Source organism: Physeter macrocephalus, chromosome 19 (genome assembly GCF_002837175.3).
Source record: "Physeter macrocephalus isolate SW-GA chromosome 19, ASM283717v5, whole genome shotgun sequence".
In the NCBI taxonomy this organism is placed as follows: domain Eukaryota; kingdom Metazoa; phylum Chordata; class Mammalia; order Artiodactyla; family Physeteridae; genus Physeter; species Physeter macrocephalus.
In genome coordinates, this window is record NC_041232.1 from 9,343,960 (window position 1) to 9,362,854 (window position 18,895).

Genomic DNA, 18,895 nt, shown 5'->3' on the forward strand with positions numbered 1-18,895 from the left:
ATGAAGGAAATTTGGCCTCACACAAATAAGAGGTTAGGAAAGAGAAGGGGGTATTTTTCAGATAATTGCAGATATTCTTCTTTCACACTACAGCAAAATTGAACAAGTCATAGTCATTTGCATTCTGGAATCTGAAGCCATATCAATGAATTTTTCACTCTGTTGCATTAACATCCATTGGTCTGTTTTGCACTGAGCAGACCTTTTATCCACGCGTGATTCCGTGACATGCATTGTGTGTGTGGAAAATGCTGACTCATTAAGTCCTGCAGCTCTTCCAAATATTGACGCGTTTCATTATCCCATTTGTTATATCTGCACTGATCTTTGTAGAGAAGCCTTACAAGTAGGAAGCTGTCAGACTCACGGTGACAGATACAGATTTTCCAGAGCTCTAATTTTCACTTGAAAGCTCCAGTCTTATCACCGTCAACAAAAACTCTTAAGTGGTTTTCCTTGAAGTGATAGCCTCACTTCATTAATTTTTGAAAATGTCTAGCAAATACCCAGGTCTGAATCACCATAGTTTTTGTCACTCAGCTGTTCTCTCAAGTGAAAATGATGTTCCATGAAAAAAAGTAACTAGTCCAGCTTGCAACTCAAACAGTAACCCATTATTTCTTTGCTACAACCATTGTACTTCGGTATAAAGAGGTGCTTTGATGTGTGCATCCCATTTGTCACACAGAATATTAACAAGGTGTGCACTGTGTTGATTTGTGTTAAGAGCAACTGTAGCTTTTGCACCCTCAGTGCAAATGCCAACACAGTGGAAAGAGTCCAATAAATGTTTCGGTATTATTATGAAAGTAGTTTTGACTTTGCAGACCTCCTGAAAGGGTCTTAGAGACCCTCAGGGGTCTGAACTGCTGCTCTGAATTTTTTCTGAGTGTCCTACTATGTATTTACAATGTTTATGTATATTTATAAAAAATTTTAAAACAGAAATGAGAACACAGTATCTCGTAACTGCTGGGATGAACAGAAGTTGTTTTAGATATACTATCCTGATGAGCAGTATATATTTCCATGTCGGTGTAGGAAGATCTGACTCTAGGCAAGAAATCTGACAGTCCCGTGTCAGTTGACTCTCCCCTCGAGTGGGACCGTGTCCTAGAATTTCTGTAGGAACTTTGTCAAGTCACCCACAGCTCTTGGATCCCCCCCGCCATGCGTTGCACATGTGAATGCAGTAAAGGCAGAACGCCTGGCTGAGGACCACTGTCCCCAGGTGTGTTTTCCACTAGCACCGACTTGCTAAGGGAAAAGAGTGGCTTCGAAGAAAGCCCTCATTTTTGACTAGAGGTGCTCTCTGGGAAAAGGAGAAAGCATTAAAAGTATCAGTAGCACAGAGAGCGTGGCATCTCCTCAGAAGCGGTGGGCTTTGATGCCGTGATGTTAGCTGTGTGAAGACAGCCCTCCCTCCGCGCCTTCCACTTTGTGTGCTGGTGGCCCCAACTGTGTGTTTTCCGCCTTAGGGCCCACGGTGACACTCAGCACTGCAGGAAGGCTCTGCACCGGGCCGTCCAGTGCACCAGCGACTACCCGGAACACGTCTGTGAGGTGTTGCTCACCATGGAGAGGACAGAAGGTGGGGACCTCGGCGCGTTGCCTCTGGCTTGGGGTCTGTCCCTTTTGCCATTTGCCTCAGGTCTGTAGGCTTAAGGACAGACTGTGTTTACGGCTTCAGCCCCTCAAGGGGCCTCTCTAATGCGACTGTCACGCGGTGCTTGTCAGTGAGAGTGGCGAGTCCTGCAGCCCTCCTCAGAATCCACGTGCCGGGGGGCCCGTGACGATGCTCTAGCGCAGGCCTCTCAAGACTCTCTTTGGTGGGGGCTGTTGTGTGCGGCGTCCCTGGCCTCCCTCTACCCACTAGGTACCAGTAGCACTCTCCCTGCCCCCAGTCCTGACCACCAGAACCATCTGCAGGCGTTGCCAAGGGTTCCCTGGGAATCGGGAGAGACTGTGCTCCAGCACAGCGCCGAGAGGCACACGGCAAAACGCGCTCCCTGGTCACGTGTGCCTCCCTTGTGAATTTCAGAGCCTCAGTGTTCAGTTTCCGTGGGCGTTAGTCTGGGTTTTGGGGTATGAACCCCTCAGAACTGGAGATAGACATCCAAACAGCAACAACAGTAAGAAAAACACCCCAGCATTTATCATTTGAGGAGCTCTTAAAATCTTTCGGTCTTAGTACAGATGTCTTGTACCTTTTGCATTAGAATGTTTTCATAATCTTTGCCACAGAGAGCCCATAATAGAACCCATTCTGGTTTTCAAGTCTCTTTTCTAAAAGAGAACGGATGTTCTAAACACACCTGGAAGGACTTTGAATTCTGAAACTTGAAACCTATACAAATGAAATCTTAAAATGGGGAGCCGATTCTCCAGTTGTTACTGTTTGATGGAAGAGCTTTCTTCTGGAGGTGCGGGACACTAAGAAAATTTTATATCCTTCAAAATCTGAAGAAGTGAAAGTTTGCTTCTCCTCCTCTCAAGGTACTTTAGAAGATTGGGATATAGCCGTTCAGAAAACCGAAACTCGACTGGCTCGCGTTAACGAGCAGAGAATTAAGGTAATGATGCTCTTTATTTCAAGTCTTTGAACCTCTGAAAACTATTTTGACTGTGTTTGGTATGAATGTTCCTTGTCAGAACTTTGGGGTCGTCCTGAGAAATGTCTTTTACTCAAAGTATTAACTATGAAATGTTTGAATCAACATTTAAGCCTGTCATCTTTTTAGATCGGCTTAAAACTTTAGCCCCAACGATAGATACAAATCCAAAACAGGAATTTTGGCCCTAAAGGTTATTGGAATAGACGAAGAAGCTAAAAGGGGAGCCTGATGTACTTAGCCTGGCGATTGGAGCATGAACACCCCCAAATAAATCAGGGCCTCAGTTTTATAGATTTTTTTTCTTTCTTTTGGTGAGTCATTCATGGGGATCTTGTGAGACATACCGTAGACTTGAGATGCGGCTCCCAAGAAGCCTGAAGAGGCTGGGGCTCAGCTGGGGAGACTGGGAGCAGCCGCCCTCCTCGTCCTCTTCCTGGTTTCCTCCCTTCTCCCGGGTGGTGGCCATCCTCCCTGTGCTCCCACCTCTTCCATCACGAGTCAGTAGACTTCATGTAATCGCCGCATCCAGTGATGCATCATATCCCGATTTTCCAGGCTGCGGAGAAGGAAGCAGCCCTCGCCCAGCAAGAGGAAGAAAAGGTTGAACAACGGAAGAGGGCCCGGGCAGAGAAGAAAGCGTTGAAAAAGAAGAAGAAGACCAGAGGCTCGGACAAGAGCAAAGCTGATGAGGATGATGAGAAAGAGTGGGGCGACGATGAGGAAGGTAAGGCCTGGTAGGACTTCACCTGGGACGTCCCAGAGCTCCAGACAGGGCGCAAAGCAGCACAGAGAACTTTCTTGCATTTGAGAATAAGTTGCTTGCGAGGTGCCCACCATCCTCCCTGTCCCTGCCTGCCCTCTACGTGGGTGCCCTCTTCCCCGGCTTGACTCCAAGGCCCTGTGCCAGGCACCACCCCGTGTAGACACACCCCTGCCCATACGCCCTGGGCTTCGCTCCCTATCCTGTTGCTGACACCACCGCCCCCTTCCTGAGTGGTGCCTCCTCTCCCTCCGTGGGCTCCGACACCCCACCCTGTCCCATCACTCCCCGAGCATGGACGCTGCCTTATCCTCAGGCCCTGGCACCCTGCAGTGACACCAGCCTTACTTGTCCCCACCTGATGGTTTTGACAGGTAGACTTTTCCAGCCAGTGTTTCTGTCACCCCTGCCGTTTCAGGCGTGGGCAGGTGTGGGTCAGATTTGTTTCAGCAAAATCAGTCAAGGTAAAGAATTGTCTGTAGACACTAAAGGACTCTAAACATTTTTCTAGTTCAGAGTTGTCAGCCAGAGGGAAATAGTAATGGAGTCATTGTTCAGTTGACCAAGAATTAATCCCCGAGTCTTTTTGGGGCCTTCAGAAATGACCGTGGGTAGCTCACTGCGCTTTAGGGCTTCTGGTTTAGCAGGGGAAGGCAAACGGGACCTGTGACTGCAGTGACGTGTAATAGGGACTCGGGGAGAGGTAGGTGTGAATCATGGTGGAGGCCAGGGAAAGCACTAGGGGGTCAGTGGTCTGCAGGAAAGACTTCGTGGGGAAGTGACGCTGCACCTTGGCATCTGGGGGAGGAGTGAGTGACTGTCAAGTGAGAAAGAAGGGAAGGGGCCAGCCAGCTAGGGTCAGCAAAGCGCAGGGCACAGAACAGCCTGGCATTTTCTCCGCGCAGCAAGTGTCTGGCTTTGGGCCCTGATGCATGGCAGAGGGCCAGGTGCTGGGGTGGGTGAGGCTGGGGCAGCAGGCAGGCCAGCAGGCCCAGTCAGGGCACCCTGGTGGGGGCGTGCCACGGTCAGGCTCCATCGGGAAGGCAGTGGGAAACTGATGGGAAGGTCTGGAAGCAGGGGGCCCTCACCAGTTGGGTTTCAGTATTGTCCCCCTGGAGGCAGTGGGAAGAGCGGGTTGGAGTAGAATGTTGTTCTGTTGAAGGACACGAGACAATCGTGAATGTGGGTCGGAACTGTAGCACTTTGTACTGCTTCCAGGGGTGGCCCGGGGAGCACATACTTCAGTGTCACCGGAGGTGCTTGTTTACACGCGGTCCCCAGGCTCTGTCCTCCCCTCGCTGCCCTGGGCTGTCTAGGATGGGGGTCCTTGGGATTTGCCAGCCCAACTTGGAGACCCACTGACCTCTCATATGATTAAGCGTGGCCGATGAGGAATTAGGTTATCACTTGCACCTGAGTTCATCCCCGCACGTGAATGTAACTGGGGCCCGGAAAGGAGTGGGATGAGTCGGGTGGGTCAAGAGAGACCTGGCCGAGGGCGGGGTGGGGGCGCGTATAGGGGGAAGAGCCCTTTCCCTGCCAGCCGTTCCCCTCGCACAGCTCACCGACAGGAAGGGGCAGTTAACTAATCATCACTGCTTTTCTCCCGACCTACTGTAGAGCAGCCTTCCAAGCGCAGGAGGGTGGAGAACAGCGTTCCTCCTGCTGGGGACGCCGAGCCGGGCCTCTCCGGGAGCAGCGCCCCTGCGGCCGCGGAGCCTCCCTCTGAGCAGAAGGGGCAGCGGGCGGCCGCCCGGAGGAGGGGTGCGCCCAAGGTGCCGCGCGACAGCGGCAAGGACGGCGTCACCGTCTTCGTCAGCAACCTGCCCTACGGCCTGCAGGAGCCTGCCGCCGTGCTCCGGCCGCTCTTCGAGGCCTGTGGGGATGTGGTCGAGGTCCGCCCCATCTTCAGCAACCGCGGCGACTTCCGGGGCTACTGCTACGTGGAGTTTAAAGAGGAGGCGGTGGCCCTGCGGGCCCTGGAGCTGGATCGGCAGACCGTTGAGGGGCGGCCAATGTTTGTCTCCCCCTGTGTGGACAAGAGCAAAAACCCAGACTTCAAGGTTGGTTTGTGGAATAAAGCACGCCTTTACGTAGGGTTGTGGTAGGACAGGGTAAGCGCTCTTTTCCTGCAGCAACTCATATTTAGAATACACGTGGAACATTTGTTAAGAACGAAACTTCTGCGTTAACCGGGTCAGTTCTGTTCTGAGCTGGTTCGCTGAGGTCTCAACTCGGGGCTGGGTCACTTCGAGCCGGCATTACTTGACAGAGGACGGTACAGTTAGGAACTGTGTGATGGCTGCTTGCCGTTGGATGGTTAGGAGTGACAAGGGACTGTGCCAAGTGTTCTGTATGTTACCTCATTGGGTCGTCACCCAGGCTCTGAGAAAAGTGGCTTCACTTGCCATTTTACAGAGGAGGAAGTGGAAGCTTCGAGAAGTTGAGTGACTTGCCCAGGACGAATTAACAGTTCCCGGCACCCGGAGCTGGCTCTGGGCTGTGGCTGGGCCAGGCCTGTGGATGAGGCCTGACCCCGCGTTGTGGGGAGCTGGGTTGGGCCTCGGGTCATGATTTCCTCTCCCCACTCCTCCCTGTAGGTGTTCAGGTACAGCACTGCCCTGGAGAAACACAAGCTGTTCATCTCGGGCCTGCCATTCTCTTGCACGAAAGAGGAACTAGAAGAGATCTGCAAGGCCCACGGCACTGTGAAGGACATCCGGCTGGTCACCAACCGGGCTGGCAAACCCAAGGTCAGCGTCTGAGCAGATGGCAGTCGCCTCCCGGAGTCTGGGCGAGCCTCTGTTCAGAGGTTACTTGGTTCTAGAGTGGGTTCTGATCTGTCTACTAGGAAGCAGACGAGAAGTTAACAGGATAGGTGCGCTAGGTTCTTTTTCCATTTGGAGTCAGATGAACCTGTATGTGGCTCATTGTACTAAAAAGAATAGGGTGTTTGAAGAAAAACTACCACGAATTAGCAGGGGCTCCAGTGCAGCTCCCAGGCTGTGGGGCCTTGGGGTGAGGTGCCCCCCTTTGTGGTCTCCTCCCTCCTGCCCGGACCCCTCTTTTTACTAGGCCTCTGGCCATCTCCCCAGGTCCCTGCACTGGCTTCCCCCTTACAACGTCCTCCCCTTCTCTGGTCCCCTCAGTCTCTTGTGAAATCCTTGACCACGTTTTGAGTAGTTGTTTAAGGAGAGTTTGGTTGACCTCTCAACCCCCATCCCGTTTATCCAAGGTAATCGAGAGTTGAAGAATATGAATAAGGGCGCCCCCAGGCCCAGGGACATTGGGGCTCACCTGTGTCCAGGACACCTCATCCATTTGCTAGATTTATGCTGGTCCATCTCTCTCCTTCCTTTCTTTTTTTGGCTGGAGCAAGCACAAGATGCATTAAACTTAAAAAGTTATCTCAGGTTAGTCAGTTGCAGAAATAGGGAGGGAGACTAGGGCTGTGAGACCTATAGACAAAGGATGGCGGTGGTGGGGAGGGAACGCGAGCGTCAGGGGCCCGCCCTGAACTGGCCAGTGGACCTCGGAGGAGGTTGTGCCCTGCAGCACTCACCTGGCCGGGCTTTTGCACACTTTCAGGGCCTGGCCTACGTGGAGTATGAAAACGAATCCCAGGCGTCTCAGGCCGTCCTGAAGATGGACGGCATGACTATCAAAGAGAACGTCATCAAGGTGGCTATCAGCAACCCGCCTCAGAGGAAGGCTCCGGAGAAGCCAGAGGCAAGGAAAGCCCCGGGGGGCGCCATGGTGCCGCGGCAGATCTACGGAGCGTAAGTGTTGTGTGCTCGTTGGTGCAGACTTCGTCCTGGCCTGCACCACGGTGACCGAGATTCCCGTCAGCGCAGTGAGTTCAGACGGAAGGTCAGGGCCTGGCGTCCCTGGGGCGCTCACGCTCGTTCCCAGGGCAGGGTGTCTGCAGCAAGTCCACGCTGAGGGCCAGTCTGGAAGTGGCACCCTCTCTCGTGTTCGCTGCTTTACGCCGGTGATTTATTTATTTATTTTATTATTTTTTTTAAGACAGTGATTACGTTGAAGTCTCCTTTGGCAGGTGAGTCCACGTGTAGGTTCCAAACCTGACAGCCATGTCCTTGCTGTGCTAATCTGTATCTCCACCTGTAATCCAGATAGAAGTTCTGTTCTCACCCGACAGGGATGAGGCAGCAGGGTGCGAGGTTATTTGGTGAGGTCTGCAAGTTTACAGCCATTTTTATCCACCCTATGTGTGACGGTATTACACAGGCGTGGCCCTGGCCAAAATTGTGGAAAAGGCAAAGTTGGTTAAAGTGATTTTTACCTAATAGCCGAGGTCGGGGAGAACAGGGCTCGTCTTATTACCCTTCTTGTGTTTTGTTTTTCACCTTTTACCTTGGGGTGATTGATCTAAGACCGTCCTGGCTTATTTTCATCAATTGTTGCCTCAGAAGGTCCGTGCATTGTTTGCTCTTCCAGGCGGGGGAAGGGGAGGACCCAGCTCTCTCTGCTACCCCGCGCCCTGCAACGCCCAAGCGCCACCGCGGCCCAGGCTGAGAATGGCCCTGCCCCACCGCCGGTGGCCACCGAGGTACCCAAGATGTCCAATGCCGACTTTGCCAAGTTGCTTCTGAGAAAGTGAGTGGGACTGTGCGAGAAGGGAAATGCCTTACTTGACGCTGGCCGGGAAGACGCCTGGTGCCCAGCTGCGCCCTGGCTGTGCAGGACCCAGTGCAGCGCCCGTGGCCACACGCTCGCTCTGGTTTAGGTAGGACGGGAAAAGGGTGTCCAAGGAAAAAAGAGGCTTTAAGTGCTCCCTCATATTGAGGGCGAGAGGACGAAAACGGTCACTCCACAGGCTGGGCGCAGGGCACAGTTTCCTAAGATGTGTCTTAAAGAGTGAGAAACAGAAGTGAAACGTGAACACACCATTTTGAGACCCCCTTGTCCAAATATTTTTGGCCACCTCTGGTCCCCTTTTTATAAGACACTTCTCTTATACCCTGCACAGCACATGTGCCCGTCACTCTTTTAATTTTTAAAAGACAAAATGGCAGATGTTAGTAATTCACCAGAATGGCCTATTTTAGTAAAGGGGTGGGGGCAAGGGGCATCACATAAAAAACATCTGATGGGCCTTTGTTCACGGGGGCTGTGCGTTTTTTATATTACGTATTTGTAAATGACACGTCAACCCACTGTTTTGTTTCCTAAAAGCAAAATACTTGTGACATTTGTTTTGTATAGGAATTCTGTGCGCCATCTGCTATGGACGTTTTTCTTTGCCTAGTGACTAGTGAACTGTGTTCTTTGTCTAAATATTGAGTTTCAGCCTTTTGGTTTTGTTTAAATAGCATTGTCAAGTGCAAACTTAAATTCTCCCCATTTAGCTTTGTTTATTAAACTGAAGTTCTCTTAAAAACTTGTTGAAAGGTACTCAGATGTGCATTCAAATATGTATTTTGAAATGGGTGTACCTTGGTTTACCTAATGGGTGTGTAAATAGAACTTTTGTAAGTCAAATCTGCTTGGCACTTTGATTTAAACCATTTCTGCTGTGATATCTTCGGTTTTAAACTTCAGTTTACAGCAGTTTGGCGCTTACAGCTTTCAAGCTTTTTTACCCACATCTTTTATCCAGTATTTATTGCTTTGAAAGTGACATTGGCAGTTCAGTAGGGAAACTGACTTTATAAAAGGCACTCTGGGGAAAAAAATCGGAATTCTTTTCTGTGTCATGAAAATCAGCTCATTTATCTGTTTCCAAAAGTTTTATGCATCATTCAGGCTTTCCTATATTTTTTAACTTAACATTTTTAATGGACCATTTGAAACAGATAAGTAGACAGAATAGTAAACTAAGCCCCGGGTGCCTGTCATCGAGCTTCAGCATTGCTCAGCTCGTAGCCCGTCTTCATCTCCACCTCCTGCCCCTCTTGTATCCGGTGTTCTGGAGGGATATCCCAGACATCATTAGTGCTCACCCAATAATACTGTAGCATGTATCTCTAAGGACTTGAGGGCCGTGGTTTTATCATTTCTAGAAACATTAGCAGTAATACCTTAATGTTATCAACCATCCAGGCAAATCTCCAATTTCCTGTTGTTTTGTAAATAAGTTTTTTAATTGATAGGTTCTCTGTACCTCATCTTTATCTTCTGCACAGAACGTTTGTTGTTAGGTGTTTTTGAATTCAAGCAGCGGCTGTGGAGCAGTCAGAAGAACCGGTGTTCTCTGGGATGGCCGGCTAGCCACTTCCCTGCAGAGAGGCCCGTTCCGTGGGTGAGAGGATGTGGGTCAGTCTGGAACCAAGGGGCCATGGACCTTTCCTTAGCAATCCAGGTCATGTGGTGGTAAAGGTTTTGTTCTCTTGCTTTTGCCAATCCTCTGCCCTCACTTCACCCTCTCAGATGTCCACAGGGGCGTGTGGTAAAGATACATGAAAACCGTTTCAGCTGCTCGTGTCTTAGCGCAAGGTCAGCGATACATCCCTGTCAACATAACCAACCAGTTCTGTCTTGGTGGAATAATTCCATCTTGGATCTGTTTTTCTCCCAGAACAATATAAAGAATAGGGCTAAAGTTCCGAAGGAATCCCTCCTTCCCCCTTAGGATAGATGGATGGGAACATCATCTCTTGAATAAGGTAGCAAAGTCTCAGGCATTTATGTAACAAAATACTTTATTAGTAATTTGTTAAAATAATACCCTTCACATAGCTAAAGTGCAAATTTTCTCCCTCTAGTACAAAGCAAGCACGTCTGTCAGGCTTCCTTGGTGTGCTTATAAAGAGCAAGACGATTAGAAGAGTTAAGGTTTAAGAAATACCTTATGACAGCATACAAATACAAAAATATTTTTCATCAAGGTTTGAATAACTATCACTTGGGGCCATTTTCACTTACTAATCTTTCAGAAAATTACTCCGTGCTCCGTTCAGACTAAACAGCAGCAGCCAACTTGGAAACCTGGCTTTGTTACCTGTAACATTTTATCTTTTAACAAGTTGCTAGGAACATAAGGCCCCTCCAAGGCAATCTGCTCTGCTTCCCCCCGAGGGGACAGTGGCTGTGGGGCAGGTGAGTGGATTAAAGGGACGCATCCTGGCTGCGGTCAAAGGTGTTTCTCGGCTCCTGTGAACTGGCGCTCTTGACTCCTCACAAATGCTTGTTGGCTACTGACTAGGCGTCTGTCTTCAGATGTGTCCTAATGCCTGATTTGCAGCAGGATTTAATTGTTTGTTAGGTGACAAACCCAGAAGAACCTTTAGATTGAAACATGTGGTCTGAATTGCTGCAAATGTGAGAAACATCAATACAAAGAACCCAGGATAGCCATGCCCCTGTTCTTAATTAGAGAAACGGTCGATGTGGCAAAATAACAGCCTCTGGTACCGGCGTTTGCAAACTATGGCTCAAAGAATCTTCCTTGAAATAAGCGAGGTTATCTATCTAGATATATTGTAAACGTTCATTTCATATCTCAGAAATTTGCTCTTCCGGTAAGGATTAGTCACAACACTAACCTCTTGGTAGGGGAGCCAACACCTGTACGAAAGGAAGCTTTCAGTCACTTCTCAGAACTGCGACCGGGTTCTCCTCAGCCGTGTGGACTTCTCTCAGGTAGTCACAGACCCTCGCGGCCGGTTCCAGAAAGGGCTGCAAGGAGTTACTCCTCCGGACCTCATCCCACAGCTCCCCCACCTCGGTGCAGATTCTGCTCCAGAACCTGTGTTCTGGTCACACAAGGAGCACTGATGCCCCCAAAGCCTGCTGGGGCCACCCCAAGGATCGGGGCCACCAGCACAGACAGCTGACAGCACACATTTACCAGCTCAGAGGGAAATAAATAAATAACTGGGCTCAATTATAAGTTATCTTGGGGACAAGGCTTAATAATTTAGTTTTCTTCTTTAAAGAAGCATTTGGAGGTAAAGAATGTTTAAGTTCCTTACTCATCTCCTTTTGCTCTGGGAGATGACTAGGTTTCTAGAAGTGCTGAGTTTCTTGGATTTACTCCCCCCCTGCCCCCGCCCCCGGGACATCCTTTGCCACCAAGGGAGGATTTAGAGCGTTAGGGCTTCACAGGGAGCGTCTCCTTGAACCTAGAGTGGTTGGGTCTGGCCTCTGGCAGTGCCACAGGGTACTCCGTGGTGGCAAAGAGCAGGGTGTCCAGGGTGGTCTCCGTGCACTTGGCAATGAAGCGGATGAACGGCCTCACGTCGCCCTCATTGGCCACCTCCAGCACGTGGTAGTACTCGGACCTCTGCTCCTTGCGGATGGTGATGGGCGGGTAGCCCGCCTGCATGAGGATGAGGTTCATGAGCAGGCGCGAGGTCCTGCCGTTGCCGTCGATGAAGGGGTGGATGTAGACGAGTTTATAGTGGGCCAGGGCCGCAAACTCCACCGGGTGCAGGTTCATGGCGTCCTCCGAGTTGAGCCACTGTATGAACTCCTGCATCTGCTTCTCCACCTCCTGAGGGTGGGGCGGGACGTGGTGGCCCACCAGGACCTGGGTCGTGCGAAAGCGTCCGGCTTCCACGGGATCCACGTAGCCCAGCACCCGCCGGTGGATCTCCAGCACGTCGCCGATGCTGACGGAGCCGATGCGGGAGAGCAGCGTCGTGTTGACGTACTTCATGGCCGCGTGCATGCCGATGACCTCATTCTGCTCCTCCAGGCTCTTCCCCGGCACTGCGTAGCGGGTCTCCAGGATGTGCCTGATCTCTGAGAGGGTGAGAGTGTTGCCCTCGATGGCCACTGTGTGGTAGATGTGGTGGTAGTACGTCTCCTCCATGACCCGGCGCAGTGCCGAGTTGCCCTTGGGGATGGACATGACCTTCTTCACTTTGCTGTCGATGATGCTGAAGTACCGCTGGTCGATCTCCTCCACCAGCGGCAGCGTGCGGTCGCGGTTGACCAGCGCCTTCTTGTGGTGGGGTGCTATGGTCAGTGCTCTGGTGTACAGGTAGTCAGCCTGGATGATGTCCCTGTCCTCTTCTGAGAAGATGCCGAACTCGTTGAGCGCGTCCACGAAGCCCGGGTCCATGTTGAGGGCGTGTAGGAAGAGCTTGTGGGCTTTCTCCCGCTTGCCCTGGCGTTTCATTTCCAGGGCTTGGTTCAAAGCTGCTTTGGCTTCTAACTTGCTGGCTAGAAAAGAGCCAAAGAGGTGTGGGTCAGGGAGGGGCAGAGGACGTTCAGGGGAGGCGTCACCCCTGACAGCTGGTCTCCTCCATGGCCTCAGGGGGCTCGATCCAGCCATGCTGTACATGCCCTTCCGCATACCTGTATGTGCAGACGCGTCTGTTCCCTCCGGCCCGGTAGGGCCCTGTGCTGGACGCTGTCCACTCAGCCCCAGAGCCATTCTCTACCGTGGGGGCAGCAGCGGGCTCCCCGGCCCCCTGACCTGCCGCCGTCGAGCGGCTGTGTTCTCCTACGGCCGCAGCTCCTGTCAGGCGGCCCTCCCCTACCACTGCTCCAGCTCGCAGCCGCGCTGGTGATTCCTTCTGGAGGTGCGGGTCCCGGGTGCCTGCCCCCACCCCTGCCCCTTTAGGCCCTGGCTGTGAAAGGCTCCTCACTGCTGCTAGACCCTGGGGGCCTCCTCATCCCTGGGCCTTTTAAAAATTCTTTTAATCTAATGGTTTTCAACTGGACCCTGCTGTACCTCTGGCCCTTTTCTGCTGGCCCTCCCACCTTCAGTGCCAGCCACACCTCCTAGACTTCTTTTAGTTCCTCAAGTGCCCAGGGCTCTCCTACCCTGTGGTCTGCCTGGAACACTCTCCCCTCAAACCTTTTCCCTTGGGTCTCTCCTCAGACATCCCCTCCTCCAGGGAGCCTTCCTAGTGTGCTCCTACGGCTCCCTCTGCTTCCATATCACCACATGTATCTCAGCCACCTATCACCTTGTCTAGCTAGGAGCTCAGGGCTGACCCTGTGCCCCGCACACACGACATAGCTGGCCCTCTAAATACCTATGGGATTAACGAGCGTCGAGGCAAGATGGCCAGTCTTACCTGGAGACGCCTTGGTCTTGACCACCAGCGGTGCTGCATCCCTGGAGGTGACACTGAGCTCCGTGGATGGGCTGGTGCACTTGGTGATGGCAGGCTGGGCCCTGTCCAACCGGCTCCTGAGCAGGTAGAAGCCTTTGAGCACAGCCAGACACTGCTCCTCCATGGCCCCCAGCGGCAGCAGCAGGGCCAGCAGGGAGCCCAGCACCATGCTCAGCAGTATCAGCCACAGGAAGCGGCCCCAGACTGAGACCCATTTTGGTTCAGTCACCGCCATCACTGAAGCCATCGACATGAGTGTCATCTGGACCCGGTGGGGGGCCCTTGCACATGTCCACAGTGGCCTGGGAGAGAGCAGGATCTGCAAGGAACCAGGAGTTGCAGGAGGTGAAGCAGGGGAACCGATACCCTGATGACACATTTCTGGCGTCAGGGGAGGCTTGGAGACCCCACGGGTCTTAATTCACTGTGAGCAGGGGGTGGGGGTGAGGCAAGGATTAGGTGCCGCCTCCAGGGCGGTGTGACTGAGAAAAGCAGTGCTGCCACCACCCAACTGCTATTAAACACCTACTGCGTGCCAGACCCTGTGCTAAACCCTAAGGACCTCACACGTACCCTTGTGCAGTCTTCAGCAGGAGCTGAGGCTGCCCCATTCTCCAGCGGAGACCGGCTCAGAGAGGTGAAGGCCCTTGCCCAGAGTCACCCAGTGAGCAAGTGACGGTCTTGGGTTCAGGAACCCATGGCTCAAAAGCCTCCCCACTTGAGCATAAATCTCTGTGGCCTCTGACCCCAGACACTGGGTGCCCTAGACACATAACACACACGTCCGGAACAGCTAAGGTAGTTCTGAGGCTCATTCTTTGGTAAGTACAACTGTTTGGAGGCCTGATTTACTGCCACCTGCGCAGCAGTCAGCTCTTCCTGCCCTCTCCCTGGTATCAGCCACAGTGCTGTTCCCCGCTCTGGCCTTTTCCTGGCCTGTCCAGGATGCATCCCGCTTAGAGTTTGGGCAGTCTGAGCATCTCAGGAGGAACTCAGGTTGTGGGCCAGAGGGGCTGACCACTTGCCTTCCGTGACAGTGAGCAGGAGCTTGGGGCTGGCGGTGGGAGTGGCGGGATCGGGTCTGCAAGCACCATCATACGAACAGTAAGCTGGGCATTGAGCTGAGTGCTAGCAGTGCCTTATCTCACTTACCCCTCACCACCTCACGGAGGAAAGCTGCCCCTAGGCTCCACTTTATAGACGAGAGGAACTGATGCACAGAGAGCAAGTCAATTCCCAGACAACCTACAGGGGATAAACAGAGGCATTCGGGAACGAGTTCCCAGTGCGTCTGGGTCCAGAGTACCCAAGTCTTCACCTCTATTCTCTTCATAACCAGGGCCCAAGCACCCGATCCCGTCTGCTCCTGGTACTGGACCAAGACCCAGAACTGACTGATAAGGTTTCTGGGGGAGCCTGGCTGGTTGATACAGAGCATCTGAAAAGGCTTGGTACGAGCTCTAATGGGGATGTACGGAAGAGGGTGTGGGTCACTGCTTCGTCCAGGTGGTCGGCGCGGGCTCCTCGGCAAGGCTGGAGTTCCCCGAGGAGGACGTGCGTTCTGGGGGCACGAATCTCTCAGCCCTCACTAGCTAGGAAGGGGGAAACAGGGTCCAAGAGGCGAGGACACTGGACTAAGGTCATTCTGAGGAGCCGCCCCTTTCCGAACCCCACCCAGGGCTCGCTGCCCCGCTGCACCCTTCCCGGTTCACCCCCTCCTCACCTCGCGCCACTACCTGGCCCTGCTCTGCTGTCGCCTTCTCAGCACTCGCTGTCTCCTCTGGCCGCCGGCTCCGGGGACCTTTGCCGTCAGCCCGTGGCCCCGCCCTCGGCGACTCTCCATTGGTCGGCCCGCCATCCTCTTCGCAGCGTATTGGCTTCCTCAATTTGTCTGCGCCTCGCATTTCCGGGTTCCCGCTCTGCCTCCGCTTTCCCGGGAAAGACGCGCCGTGGGCCACTCCCATTGGCTGACTCCTGTATTGGTCTCGTGCCCGAAAGGACCAATAAGCAATAGGAGGGGCGGGGCCTGAGCGACAAGCGGGAGCCCCAGGTGCGGAAAACCCCCGCCTGTGCGGTTTTGGGGCGCTCTGGAAACTCGAAGTTCCGATTGCCTTTACCTTAAGTTTCTTCCTTCCGCGGGCCCCTCTCGCCGTCCCCTGGGCCTCAGTTTCCTTAGCTGTAAAGTGAGAATGCTGATGGTTTACACCTGTCCACCCTGTTAGTCTGACTTAACACCCCGCGTTCTCAGCCTCCTCTCTGTGCTACCAGGGTTGCCCTCTTCCCCCGTCTCTCACCTTCTTTTCCTCCTGACTTTTAAATTTACATCCTCTTGAAAAGAGCCTGGCTGGTTCTCTTGCTTCTCGGTGTGGGCAAAGAATGTTGCCTGCCATTTCAGCAAACAAAGAACTTTGCCTGCCATTCTGGTAGACAATGGATTATGGCCATCCCTCAAGCCATCCTACGCTGCAGTTGCCCAGAGGGTTTGTGTGCCCTAGGTGGAACTCAAGATGGAAAAAAACAGGATACTGGTCCTAGATAGTTAAGATGCATATCAAAGGAATAATTTCAATGCGCCTAGATTCTTCCATCTTCTTATAAAAAGGCACTAAACTCATTCACTTGAGATGCTTTTTGTGATTAGCAGTAAGCTTCTGAGTGTTCAACTGCACCCCCACCCCCACCCCCCCACCACCGCAAAAACTCATATCCTGGCTCCTCCCTTACCTCTTTGGAACAGTTCTTCAGAGTCCTCTGCAGTCCTCAGTAATGTCCCTGAACAAGAACAATTCAACTTTCAGGCTGTATGTTTTGTTTTGTTTTTCAGTCGACAGTGAGAAGTTTTCTCCTTGAAGCAGAGAACTGAAAGCTCCATTTTAATTCACAAATATTGACATTAAACATCCAGGACATGCCCAGAAATGCTAAAGTACATGAGTTTAAAAAAATATATTAGTACAGATTCTGTAGTCAGGGAAACCTGGGCTTAAATTCAGACTTTGTCACCTTGGCTGTGTGTTTCCTTGAGCGAGTCGCAGTTTCCCCATCTGTAAAATGGGGACAAACAGCCTACCTCACGTTTGCCCTCAAGTTTGGGATTTGCAGAAGGCCTGACACCAAAGCAAGCTCCTCTTGTCCGATGCACAGCAAGCCAAAATGCTGAGAAACTGAGGTTCGCAACAAAGAGGATTGATTCGCAAGGCAGCCAAGCAAGGAGACAGGAGAACAAATACTCAGATCTCCCTCTCCTTGAAGGCAAGGGGCTCGGGGTATTTGTGAGGTGAAGAATAAAGCTGTAGGGCGGAGGCGTGGGGAGCAGGGGGCAGGTGATTGGAAAAAGTTGTGATAATTATCATTCTGCACAGGCATAACTAAGCTACAGGTCTCTGCACGTTCAAAAGGTCACCGATGGACCCCCGCCCATGCCCAGGTGAATGGTGGGTGGTCCTATCCCGTCTCAACCAGCTCAGCTGAACTAGACACAGCTGACTCCAAGTTCCTAGAAAACAACTTGGGCAAATACCTTATTGTTTAGCTATGGGCTGCTTGTTGGACAAGCAAGTCTTAAACAACCTTAGTGGAAGCAGGTGAAATGGATTTAACTCACAGTTGCAGTTCCCCCTATTTTTGATCATTCCTTAATCTTGAGGAATAAAGGCAAAAACCTACTTCCTGCTGATAAGGGGTGCAGCTTGTGGTATCAAACTGCTTAGTACTCACTTGAAAATATTCTCTTATTCCTGGATTCAAGTTAACATTTTGATTTTAATAAACAATTACTACCTACACTCCGGCTGTCAAGGCACTTATAGGCCCAAGATTGGTAACTGAAACCTCAAAGATGTACCCTGAGGGGGGCACACAGAATGTCAGACATCTGACATTCTTAGATATTAAATATGGAAGGGACATAGCCTGGGAAAATTAAGTACAGTTTCTACAATATCCTGACAAAGTAGAACCCCCTGCCAGGGGTAGACACCAGGTCTTTAAAAATCCAAGGACCTGAGGAGAGGACCAAATTTCAGCTTAGTCAAGAAAAAACAGGGGACAGGAAATTCTATCAGTCTAATCTGTTACATCTGAAGACACAGTGAAGCTAGGGAGAGTCAAAAAATTAATGACAGGCACAGTCAAGGGATCAGCTGATCCAATACAGAAAAAAGATTTTGGACGACAAATCCAACGGCTAGAGGGATTAGCACTTCTCAAACTTTGGCAAAAGTAGGTAATCACTGAATTGTCCTTCCAAGCCTGGGAGGTTAGAAGCCAAGAGAAGGCATAACAAAAGAGAACAATCATTCTGGTAAATCTAACAAGTTATTTAACTTGCCTTCTGAGAATTACCAAAGCCACCACTGCAGCAATCCCGCTCACCTTGATTTCCTTCTTGCAGCTTCTTTCTGAAAAGAAACTTAAGATCCATGAAGGGGTTCACTTGCCCCCCTTGGGGAAGTCAGTGTCGGGAGTCTGGAAACAGCCAAGGTTTGGATGATCTTGGTCCCAGTTTTTCTTCTGCAGCAAGCATGGTTTCTGTTTCCCCATCATGTTCCTCATAAGGTCTGGTCCAGTGAGGATGGAGCTGGTTTTCCAGATGTTTATTCTTCCAAGATTCCAGTCTAGAGGTTCATTGTCTCCCCTAAGAGCCTCCTAAAAGTGGTTCTGCTATGAGTCCAAAGTTGGGGATCCAAATGGGGCAGAACCCGGCCACCCCCAGGAATCCCTGGGGCTCTAGAGTTTCCATTCTGTCGGGGAGCAAGTCTCTCTATCCTTGTGAGGGTTCAGAACCCAAGTATTTAACAGAGGGCTGAGAACTCTGCCTTTTTTTTTGGACCCATTATAGCCTCTTTCAATCAAGAAGTTCAAAGTCAACACTGTATTCTGGTCCTAGGTGTTTGTCTTACTGGTAAGCAGAAGATCATCCACTATACTGGAGCAGGGATCCCTTCTTTAGTGGAAGCTCCCTCAAATCTTTTGCCAGGATTTCTCCAAACATCGTGGGGGAATTTTTAAACCATCCCCCCGCCCCCCAGGAAGTAGTGTCCAGGAGTACTGGTTTTGTTTTGTTTTGTTTTTTGCCGTACGCGGGCCTCTCACTGCTGTGGCCTCTCCCGTTGCGGAGCACAGGCTCCGGACGCGCAGGCTCAGCGGCCATGGCTCACGGGCCCAGCCGCTCCGCGGCATGTGGGATCCTCCCGGACCGGGGCACGAACCCGCATCCCCTGCATCGGCAGGCGGACTCTCAACCACTGCGCCACCAGGGAAGCCCCAGGAGTACTGTTTTTTAACTCTTGTCTCTAGACCTTCCCATTTGTAAGCAAACAACTGTTGGGAGTCAGAACCCAAGGGTATGCAAAAAAGAAAAAAAAAAAAAAAGCCATCCTTCGACTCCAATATGGGAAACCAGCAACAATCTCCGGACAAAGTAGTGAGCAGGGTGTATGGATTAGGGATCACTGGGTGAATATCTTAGGTATAGCAGTCTTTGCTCT

At 51.6% G+C, this 18,895-nt stretch overlaps 2 protein-coding genes across 5 annotated transcripts in view; one reads left to right on the forward strand and one right to left on the reverse strand.

Moving 5' to 3' along the window:
- Positions 1-8,776, forward strand: part of SART3 (spliceosome associated factor 3, U4/U6 recycling protein) — a 32,763-nt gene extending 23,987 nt beyond the window's left edge. For both annotated transcript variants that reach the window (XM_007117657.4, XM_007117658.3), the window contains exons 13-19: positions 1,479-1,591; positions 2,497-2,573; positions 3,171-3,339; positions 4,996-5,438; positions 5,976-6,128; positions 6,964-7,154; positions 7,834-8,776. In XM_007117657.4, the coding sequence (XP_007117719.3) occupies positions 1,479-1,591; positions 2,497-2,573; positions 3,171-3,339; positions 4,996-5,438; positions 5,976-6,128; positions 6,964-7,154; positions 7,834-7,996 (1,309 nt within the window). In that variant the 3' untranslated portion in view covers positions 7,997-8,776. The remainder of the gene's footprint in view (positions 1-1,478; positions 1,592-2,496; positions 2,574-3,170; positions 3,340-4,995; positions 5,439-5,975; positions 6,129-6,963; positions 7,155-7,833) is intronic.
- A 94-nt stretch (positions 8,777-8,870) lies between these two features.
- Positions 8,871-15,410, reverse strand: FICD (FIC domain protein adenylyltransferase). Of its 3 annotated transcripts, XM_007117654.4 has the most exons (4): positions 15,130-15,410; positions 14,559-14,651; positions 13,368-13,725; positions 8,871-12,504 (listed from the first exon to the last, which is right to left on the reverse strand). In XM_007117654.4, exons 3-4 carry the CDS (start codon positions 13,666-13,668, stop codon positions 11,429-11,431), a joined length of 1,377 nt encoding a protein of 458 aa, XP_007117716.1. In that variant the 5' UTR covers positions 13,669-13,725; positions 14,559-14,651; positions 15,130-15,410; the 3' UTR covers positions 8,871-11,428. The 3 variants fall into 3 exon arrangements, with proteins under 3 accessions (XP_007117716.1, XP_007117718.1, XP_007117717.1); XM_007117656.4 differs by lacking the exon at positions 14,559-14,651; XM_007117655.4 differs by lacking the exon at positions 15,130-15,410 and having other exon boundaries at positions 14,559-15,120.
- Positions 15,411-18,895: the final 3,485 nt, after the last annotated feature.

Bases quoted from the DNA above. Each gene is read 5' to 3' on its own strand.
- FICD (XM_007117656.4), bottom strand. From the start codon at position 13,668: ATGACACTCATGTCGATGGCTTCAGTGATGGCGGTGACTGAACCAAAA. The intron at 12,505-13,367 runs GTAAGACTGGCC...GCTCTTTTCTAG, and splicing joins CAAGACCAAGGCGTCTCCAG to CCAGCAAGTTAGAAGCCAAA.